At 47.2% G+C, this 10,626-nt stretch overlaps 1 protein-coding gene across 1 annotated transcript in view; it reads left to right on the forward strand.

The window, feature by feature from the left end:
* The first annotated feature begins 1,582 nt into the window (after positions 1–1,582).
* The window catches only part of ADCY2 (adenylate cyclase 2), a 369,586-nt gene continuing 360,542 nt past the window's right edge, over positions 1,583–10,626 (forward strand). Inside the window, exon 1 of the mRNA XM_081825785.1 lies at positions 1,583–1,810. Within this exon, the coding sequence (XP_081681911.1) occupies positions 1,598–1,810 (213 nt within the window). The 5' untranslated portion in view covers positions 1,583–1,597. The remainder of the gene's footprint in view (positions 1,811–10,626) is intronic.

Here is a 10,626-nt window from a genome sequence, read left to right on the forward strand (position 1 = left end):
GCAAGGTCTGGGTACTGCGGTCACGGGTCCCAGCTCGCACGCCCCGGCTGGCGCAGGGACAGGACAGCCCTGGCGGGCAGCGGGGCAGTTAGGGAAGGTTTCCGAGGTTAGGCGGTGCCAGGTGTGGTCTACTGGAGGGGACCACGAGTGCTTAGGAAGGAGCCCCCGGGTTGTTTGCTGGCGGCGTGAGAGAGGAGGGTCGCCGTGCCTCCGATTCCCTAGGCTTTGAGAGGAGGTGGGATTTGCGGGTCTTTGCGCCGGACCGCACTAGAATAGAAAGAAACCTCCAGAAGAGTGGGCTCCTTTGGGGAGAGCCGATGAGCTCCTCTAACCTTCAGCGCGAGGGCCAGAGGTCGTGACTCCCAGGCGTGTGGGGAGGGGACACCGTCCTTGCCCGCGTCTGCCCCCACGTGGCTCCAGCGCGGTCTCTGGCGCCTCCCAAGGTGGCTATCCCCCAGGAGGGGACGATCTCCGAGCGGACCCCGCCCGTGCCAGCACCCAGCAATCCGGGCGCGCCCTCGCTGCCGTCCCCGCCAGGCCCGTGCGGGCCAGAGGGCGCCCCCTGAACCTCCGATAACACCGTGGCCCACTGGGCACCCCCAAAGTGTGACAAGCTGACCGTATAGGGTGCAAGCGAGGCTGCCTACCCAAGGACGTGGCGGGGTACAGCACTCAGGCATACCCGCCTCGCGCCTCCATTGCGCATTTGGGGCAGTTCTCCGCTAAGGGGACTCCTCGCGCCCCAGCGCCTCTCCGCCCCCCGCTGGGAAGTCCCCTGCCCTCAGTGGGAGTGGGGAGGAGCGTGGGCACCCCACCCTCCCTGCGCTGAGGGCAGGAGGGTGGGAAACCCCTACCAGCTAAGGGGGGAGGGGAAGAGAACCCCTCCTTCGCGCTCCCAGTTGGTGAAAAGGAGGAAGTTCCTGCAGTCCTCTGGGTAGGGGGCAGTAAAGGGTGGGAGGTCTCCTCCTGCCGCGCGCTGAGCTAGTGCAGAGGAGTGCGGTAGCACCCCCTCCCGCAGCCCCTGGGAGGCCGGGGCCCCCCCCTCCCGCTGCGCTCCGAGCTCGTGGAGAGGAGGTTAGGCGCCCCCGCAGCCTCGGAGCGAGGTGGGACATGTGTGTGTTTCGGGGGGGCCGGCAGCGGGAACCCCAGGCCGTGCTCCGCTAGTGGAGAGGAGGTGGGCCACGCAGAGGCTGAGTGTGGGAGGGCGGAAGGAAGGGACGTCCCGGCTGGGGCGCGGCTGGCGCCCCCCGGCACTCCTCCCCTCCCCGGCCGCGGGCCGCCCCCAGCGCGTGGCCCGGCCGTCGGGGGGCGGCGGCGGTGGGCGGAGGCCCGGCTGCGCGCCGCGCCGTGGGGGGAGAGGCGGGCCGAGGGCCCCGGTCGCACCCGCCCCCTCCCGCGCGGTGGCGGCAGCGGCGCCGCCGGGAGCTGCCCCTGAGGCCGCCGCCCGGCCCCCACCCGCGCGTCAGCGCGCCCAGCCCGGGGCGCCGAGCTCCGCCCGCGCCGGAGGCCCCTGCGCGCAGCTCCGAGCGCGGCAGCCCGGCCGGCCGAGGCGGCGCGGGGGTGGGACGCGGGCGGCGCAGCCCCGCGAGCCGGCCCGATGTGGCGGGAGGCGATGCGGCGCCGCCGCTACCTGCGGGACCGCGCCGAGGCGGCGGCGGCGGGCGGCGGCGACGGGCTGCAGCGGTCCCGGGACTGGCTCTATGAGTCCTACTACTGCATGAGCCAGCAGCACCCGCTCATCGTCTTCCTGCTGCTCATCGTCATGGGCGCCTGCCTCGCCCTGCTCGCCGTCTTCTTCGCGCTCCGGCTGGTGAGTGGCCTCCCCGCGGGATCTGCCCCGCGCTGTCCCGGTCCCGAGACGACAGGGACCCAGCCTGGCGAGCCGCGTCCCGCCGGGGGCGGCCCCTCGGCCCGCCGCTCCCGGCCTGTCCTGCCCGCCCGCGGCCGGCCCGGCTCGCAAGGGCTGCGGGCGAGAGAAAAGTTTCCCTGGAAGGTTCTGCCCAAAATAAAGTTGCCGGGGTGTCCCCCAGGTGGACGGACAGGGCGTGTGCCTTCCCCGGCTCTGCGCATCCGCTGGCAGAGCCCGCTGCGCCTTCCTCCCCGCGCCGCTGCCCGCAACATCTGCTCCAGGAGCGGCCGGCGGGCTGCTTCTCAAGGCCACTGTATGGCCCCGGAACAGGCGCTTTAGTTTGGATTGCTCCTTAACTCTCCAAAGCCTGCCTTGGGAAAGTGGTTAATGGCGAGGGAAATGAAAAAAAGGATATTATTGTACATTTTGCCTTGCAATATGTGTGTGTTTAGTGCCATAGACAGAGACGGGGTGTTGACCTGTTGTGAGTCCTCATGCTCTGAGCCTGTTAAGTAGCAAGCGCTGATGGACCCCCGATTTCCTGTTTCTAGAGAGGTAGTTAATCGTGTTTACTGTTTTGTGCAGGTTATTGAAGTGGCTTTCATCACTGGGAGCATAATGCAACTCAACAGCTGATGCCGGTTTTGCCAATTTATATTTTTCAAGCAGGAATCCTTGGCTCGCTCCCTTGAGCAGTGAGGGAAAAATCTGTAGATGGCGGTAAACTTCCTGTTACCGATCATTCTAGTTGTGTGGCTCAAACTTTTGCACTGCCTCTGATGATTATGTATGTGCAGATTGTGCCAGGCATCGATTATCCAGGGAGATATTTTTGGTCAGCGGTTGATCTGGGGATGTCTCTACTGAATGATATATTTTTTAGCTCAGAATATAAGCATGCACCTATATACGTGTCCACCAAGCTAAGAAATGGTTGTTTGGTTATATTTCACCAAGTGTGAAAAATAGCTGTTCTTCGTGTTTGGCAGTTTGTTTCTGATATCCTGAGCCAGATGGTACTCAATTATTATGCATGGGAAAACTTGTTATCATCATAGCGTTCTTTAAAAAGTAAAGTTCTTCCCCCCACCCCCCACTACTACTAAAGAAGTGCTGTCTTCCGGTGGAATTCGGTGAGAATAAAAAGTAGAATGTAGGAGATAATGATGGCACAGATCGAGAACTGGTTCTTAACAGAGTAACACATAAAGTCCTGAGCACCTTTTGATCCTGTATTCTGGGTGTGAGTTCAAGGCAGTCCTCACACCCTTGTAATCAGCCTCCAATGCTCCCTGGAATGCCATCTTGATCTCTCTTCACCACTTTTAAGGCTGGAAGCTGGGTCTCTAAAAAGCGTCTCCTTTTCATTTCTGTACTTGCAGGGAAGAAAACATGTCAGTTCCCCTGGAAATCTGTTCTGCCAGGACATTGCTGCTTGTGATTCTGTTGAATCTGTAATTCAAACCCTTCTGGCTTGTTCTCTTCCAAATGGAAAAGGAGGAGCAGGTGATGGCCTATTTATAGCACCATTAATATATTTAAAGACAAGGGCGAAGTTCACATCTCCAACACACACTACTTTTTTTCTATGGTATAGATCTCTGATTTCTTAAACCGTATTGATGTCGATGTTCTTGAAGAGATCTGAGATTCCGTGTAGTTCAGCTAAGAGCACCCTTCTCTGAGTTGTTTCGAGCTTTGGATTTGTCTTCCTTTATACAATTCCTTTATGTTCCATTTCATGTGGTGCAAGTGCTGAGTGGTATCCTTTTAAAAGTTTATCCAGGCATCTTTACTTTTCCTTGAGAAATCAACCTTTCCACACTTTCCTGGCATTCAGCCAAATTGTTTTAAGCACATTTACCATGGCATGGCTGTAGCCCAGGATGATGTCCAGAGGCAACAGAATGGACTATTCTTTGCTATACCTGGTCCACAGACTGACTGCTATGTCAATCTTTTGAGGTGAGGAGCTATGCAGAAATGTTCTAGAATCAGGGAGTATGACTGGGGCTGGTAGAGAGGCTCCCTTCAGGTGGGGACTGGGGCTGCAGGGCCAAGTGGGAGGTGGGAAACCCCTGGAAACAATGGGCATAATTATCTTTGGATACTGGACTTTGGGAAGGACTGGGACAATTCTGAGCTCTGGACAGCTTGTTTCTCTTTTGCTTTTGGTAATATCATAAATAGCAGTTCCACTTTCCAAAAAATTCTCTCCGTTCACACAGTCAAAGATGGAGCATTGAAAGATGGGATGGTGTTCAGGTAGAGCTGTGTTCACACCAAGTGGGGTGAGTTCATGTCTCAGACTGACCAGGGCTCAGCTACCTTGGGAAGATGGAAATAGTCGCTTGGGGCTGGGCCAGGGTTCCACCTTCGAGCGCTTTACAAGAATAGCTGGGCTCTGATGTAATTCAGGAGCTCGGCAGATCTATTTTTGCTGCCTGAAATCTTGGACAGATTTCTTCTTTCCCATGAATCTGCCTGATTTTGGTTTCTATTAGATTTCCATCAGTTCTTGTAGTAGAAAAAGTCTGGCAATCTTCTTAACGCCCATCCATCCTCTCCTAGAACATTTGGATCACAAAATGATCTCGGCATCGTCCAAGTACATAGTGATGTTTTGCTGTATGTAATTGCCTTTGTATGAAGTGATTTGATATAGCTGTTCAAAAAGAAAGCAGTAAGTTTTGTCTTGACTTAGAGTCTCCCTAATTGACATTATTCACAAACTGATTTCCCTTATTTCTACTTAGGATCAGTCCATGAATCTGTAGCAGTTGATCTTGAAGTTAAAGTAGTTCTTGAAGTATTTTTATTATACTGTCAAAATAAATTCTGAATTGAAACTTCATCTCACTTAATTATTTTCTACATAAAAAGCTATTAAGTAGGGGTTTTTTTGTTTTTGTTTTTTTAAGCTATTCAGTAGCTTTAACTCCATATTTGTTAGGAATTATCTGGACATGAAATAAATAGGACACCTGATAGGATGTCTTGAATTTTAACTTTTTTTTTTTTAAGATTTTATTTATTTATTTGACAGAGAGAGGGAGAGAGACAGCGATAGAGGGATTAGAAGCAGGGGGAGTGGGAGAGGGAGAAGCAGGCTCCCCGCCGAGCAGGGAGCCTGATGCGGGGCTCGATCCCAGGACTCTGGGATCATGACCTGAGCCGAAGGTAGACGCTTAACGACTGAGCCACCCAGGCACCCCGAATTTTAACATTTTGATTAATAATATGAAAAATATTTTCTGTTGCTTTTCTTGGACATTTTAATGATAGTACAGGGCAAAAAAAACTTGATACCTGGCATCAGAAAACTTGGAACTAATGAGACCAGACTTTAAATTCTAAGTCTTACGAGGTCACTTCACTTTTCAGGACTGGCTCTCATTACTAAGTGCATGGAAACCGTCTATTAGCATTAAATCCTGTCTCGTTTATTATGTCCCAAATCAGCATGCTTTTCTCAAAATTGGCCTACCATTGTTAGGAAAGTTGACATAAATTTTTCACTTTGTCAAAATACCAGCCAGCTCCATCCAGATTTGTTTTAGCTAAAATTTATGATTAGAAATAGTTAATATTTCAATCGGAATGGAAAACTTTTGCTCCCATAAATTTTAAATAGATATTGCAATAAAATAGATTTTTTGTTTGAGTTTGATATTGAAATCCATATAAGCATATGTACTTTGATTAAATATGTTACATGCATGATTTTGACTAAGAATATCATCTCCTTTCTTGCTTTTACATGATTTGGTGAGGGAGTCTTTGAAACAATAACCATAAGTGCTTGTCATTCCAAATCAATTTTCCAGCATTGGGTATTTTTTTCTAGGGGCAGATATATCAGTGTTTCTTTTAGCTATACATGGAAAAAGAATTTTAATCCTTCCAAACCCAGTCATTTTATAGGGAAATTGGCTTTATTATTCCAGACAATATTTCAGTGACCCCAGTGGGTAGAAAGATATCAATAGGGAGAAACTCAGTCCTTCACCCTTTTCTTGGCGGGTGAAGGCTGGAGAAGGCAGCTAAATATGTCTGGCATCTCCTCCAAGGAGCGGGAAATTCTGTGCATACTTCTCTAGTCTCATAATTCTGGGGGTGCATGGGAAGTAGTGCATGTTAATAGGAATTGGAGTAGAGGTAGCTAAAAATACACCTTCCTGTACATTTCTGTGCATACAGGAAAATCTTACATGGCAGGTGTTTGTAATTGCAACCAGTAATTCACAAGTCATTTTAGTTACAATTTAACTGTGGTATAAACAAAAGAGAAAGAAAAAACTGTAATTTTCTGCAGAAAAGGTGGTTGCCATTTAGAGGGTTAACAAGGCTTTGGAAGCATCCTTGGGATATTAAAATGCATAATGAAATATCTGCACAGTACCTACTCTTCTCCCTTTAAAAAAGGCAGAGAGGGTAATGGTTAAGAGCGTCTCTCTCCATTGATCCTTTGGCTTTGTCCCTTTCCATCTCTGTGATCTTTGGCGAATTGTTGAACTCTCTGTGCCTCAGTTTCCTTGTTTGTAAAATAGAATGGTACCTGCCTTCTTAGGCCATGGTCCAGATTAGTCCGTGTGAAGCAGTTAGAGTTATGCCTGGTACGGAACATACCCCCAGGAGCTACTGTGTCTTTTGTTGTTGCATTTTTATTGTTGCTATGAAGGAATATGTCACACAGTGTTAAAGCTGAGACGGAACTCATTCTAGATGAGGACACTGAGACCTAGAGAGGTGAGCTCATTTCTTCAGGGTCTCCCAGGTGCATTGCTGGGGCTGGATGCAGGGTGCTTGGCTTTTCCTTGGGAGCTTTCTTGGAGACCGATGCAGATCTAGAATTCCTAGCTCCAGTCCTGGCACAGTAGCAGTTTCCCTGTTGAGATTTCAGCCTGATGTGAATGTCCTCAACCGTCATTCTGTGTGATGGAGTTATACTTCACTGCTTTTCTCTTTTAATGTTTAAACAAATCTTGGTGGAGATGCATCCTGACGATGAGCTCAGTGAGGTGGGCGTCATTTATTTTCATTAGCTGAATATTCCCAGTGTCTTTCCCATTAAGCAGAAGATACATCTGTGGCTGTGCTTTTGTTGTCTGAGAAGTCACGGGCATAAATACTGTGGCATGTAAAATCATTCCGATTGATTGATGTGTGAAATTTCCAGATTCTTACCGATATTTTTAAATCATTCTATTTAAGAGATAATAATACTATTAGCACCGCTATGTTATCACTCTGTTAAAGGTGTTTGTTGGCGATATTAATCACTTTGATATGTTTGATCAGTAATGGCTAGTGGTGGAGTCTACACTGGGTGTCTGTGACTAATCCGCTCCTCCACTAGTCCTTTCTATGATTTGATACTGGCATTGGGCACCGTTCATTGGACTTCACTCATTCTCCTTCACTGCTATTTACTGAGTGCCTCCTGGGACCAGCTCTGGGATTGGTGTCCCCCCCCACCCCCCGGAGGCGCTCCAGCAGAAAGTGGCTCATCTCTGATACACTGATGTCATCCTTCAACTCCTGCTCCCCTCCCTAGGATGACCTGTAAGCCTGGACCCCAGGGGCTGAGAGCACCCGCATCTGGCCCCCTCCAGCTCCGCAGTGCCCCTGAGTGGCTGCCCTCCCCTGGAAGCCTCTTCCTCTCTGAACTGCTTATTCAGCTTCTCTGTCTTGAGCTTCAACAGTCTGTCCTTTGCTGCATGTTCCCATCCGTGTGGGTGTCTGCCCCTGATGCCTGCAAAGCGCTTGAGCTCTATATCATTTCGCCACTGCTTCACTGTCTGACGTCCAGAATAGTTTTGTGAGCTTGCCTTGTCTCCTCAACTAATGGTTGGTTCTTTCTGGGCAGAAGCCGAGAGTTCCCCATACTTAGCAGGACACTAGCCCTAGCGGAGGCGCCTCGTGAGCGAATGTAAAATTTATGGTATAGGTCTGGTTTCCTTTGTGGCTGGTATTTCCATTGCGTAGCCTACCAGTTCACAGTGCAGAACTTTGCTGATAGACCTGGATCGGGGTTTGCTTTGGCACTTAGTGTGTGTTCTGGCAAATTCATTTATCTGCCATAGGCTCAGATGCTTTTTCTGTGAAATAGCACAAGTAGCCCAACCAGGCTCGGGGAGCTCCGTGGGGCATTAAGAAGGTTTGATCATATGAACATTTAGCGCAGTGCCTGGTGCATATTGCACCCAAAACAAATGTAGGTCACTGTTACTAGTATCTTTGTACCACAGAGGGTTTTCCTTGTCAGGGTCTCCTATAGATGTATTTCTGGCTGAAAACCACATGAGTACTAAGATTTTTAAATCTGGGTATGAAAGAGCAGGGGATGTGTTTCTGTTTATCTGATAAATGTTGTGCATAAACTTCAAGTTACTAAACACAGATGGAGAAGCATAGATTAATTGTCACATTTTGACATAAGTTTTTTTATTCTCTAGCACTAAAATTCATGCCACATTGACATATCGCCCTCCATATTTCTCAATTTTGTTAGCTTTCAGTAATGGTATATAAAATTACCAAGAGTAATTAGATATTTACGATGTGATTTCTTGATTTTAAACCAGAAAATTGACACACCCCCTAGAAAATTCTGGTTTGCAACCACCAGGTGCATTTAGGAGGAGAGAAAAGGATTGTTGGGCTAGCTCAGGTGTTTCCTATTTTGACCAAATTGAGGCGTGGCCAATGTTCCTTCTCTGCCCTCTTTGTATAAGGATACAATTAAAAAAAAAAAATCACAGGGAAGGGAAAAAGGAGAAGTTCTAAAGAAAACTTCATGAGTCCAGCCGTTGCTGGCCATGTTGTAAATAATTTTTTTTTGTTCCTTACTTTTCCTTGGGCTCACGATTCTGACCCCAGAAGCCATACTCAGGTGAGAGAGTGACGGAAGCAGTAATGGGAACTCATCATTGTGAGTCACTGCCAACTAGTTTTCTGACTTTGCTCAGGTTTCTAGAACAATGGTGCCAAGATATAATAAGAATATGGACCTGGGTCGAGGCTCTTAGGGATACATAGGGCCCTTTGTATCTTAGAATCGAACCAAATCACTTTTAGGAAACTTGGTGCTAGAAATGGGAATTGTCAATTATTAACACAATTAAAATACATTGGATGAATAATTTATTGTATTTGAAACATACAGACATAAAGTACAATCGCTTGTTTTTGGAACACTGAAATTCCTGAGATTTCTCAAGATGGTTATTGCCAGAGAAAATCCTATGAATAAATCAAGTCTCTCCGGTCACCACTTACAGGAGGTTCCTGGTGGAGAAGATTGTGGGTCGGTACTTTTGGAACGGGGCCTTGACTGCAAGGTCTTGAAATTAGAGCTTCTACCCATTCCACTAATGTCCTTTACTGCCCCTCAGACGTGATGATGTTAGGACATTACAGCTACAAGCCAGAGCTCAAAGGCTCTGGCTCTTATTTCTACGTTCCCACCCCCAAGACCGAATTATTGTGTGTGTGTTTTAAATGTCTGTATTATTATTTTTTAAAGCTATATAAAAAATAAAGGGCAAAGTAAGATTTCAAGCTACTAGTGATCTGCAGACATTATAAAGGAAACAACATTGTAGACTAGTTCACTACTAGGATCAGTAATGATGTTAAACATTCAGAGAATAAAGGAATCAGGTGAATACAAATGAGAGAGGTAAGAGTCTCAGACATATGGTGGATCAAATGTCTAATCCTTTCCTGTCATCGGCTTGCAGTTAAGTCACACATGTAAGAGCCACGTTCTTCAGAATTGGACTTTAGGTACACAGAATGGGATTTTTCATTTCACTAATTTGATTCTTTGATTTTTAAGCAAAATTTTCATCAATCTCTATCTGGCTTATTTATTATATTAAAATAAACACCCGTGAACCCAGTCCAAACTGGAATATGTCCAGTAACATATTTTAGTCTGTATGTCGCTCCTATCCTCTTCCCTTGCCTGCCTTCAGAAGTAACCTTCATACTGCACTTTTTCTGTTGCTTTTCTTTTTGTTCATTTTATCATATACATACATGTGTATATATAGAGAGAGATATATGTTACTGTATGTGTATATAGATATAGATATATATTACTGTATGTATATGGTGTGAGGTAGTGATGGGGATCATTGGCATTTTTCTCCTTAAGGTGAATGAATATTAATCACTTTAACTATTTCTTTCCCCAGATCTGTCATATGTCAAAATTCCGTATATGAGTGATTTGTTATGTGTTCTCTGTTCTGTTGCATTGGTTAAGTTTGTTTTGTTTTATTTGTTTTTATACCTGAGTCCTGCATGTACACACACACACACACACACACACAAGCTCTATAATTACTGAAGCTTTATAATCAGTATTTAGATTAAGCAAGGCAAATAACATTCAACTCCTTTAAATGTTTCTTGGTTACTCTTGACCTTTTTTTCTTCTCTATAAACTTTAGTTATCTTATGTCAACCTCCATGTGAAAAACTCAACTAGGATTTTGTTGGTGTCATATTGAATCTATTGATCCATTGATTAGAATTGATATTTTATGATAACCTAATTTTTCTTTAAAAATTTTTTTTTTTTTAAAGATTTTATTTATTTATTTGAGAGAGAGAGAATGAGAGACAGAGAACATGAGAGGGAGGAGGGTCAGAGGGAGAAGCAGACTCCCTGCCGAGCTGGGAGCCCGATGCGGGACTCGATCCCGGGACTCCAGGATCATGACCTGAGCCGAAGGCAGTCGCTTAACCGACTGAGCCACCCAGGC

The sequence above is a fragment of the Leptonychotes weddellii genome, chromosome 7, assembly GCF_054177405.1.
Source record: "Leptonychotes weddellii isolate Sample4059 chromosome 7, ASM5417740v2, whole genome shotgun sequence".
Taxonomy (NCBI): domain Eukaryota; kingdom Metazoa; phylum Chordata; class Mammalia; order Carnivora; family Phocidae; genus Leptonychotes; species Leptonychotes weddellii.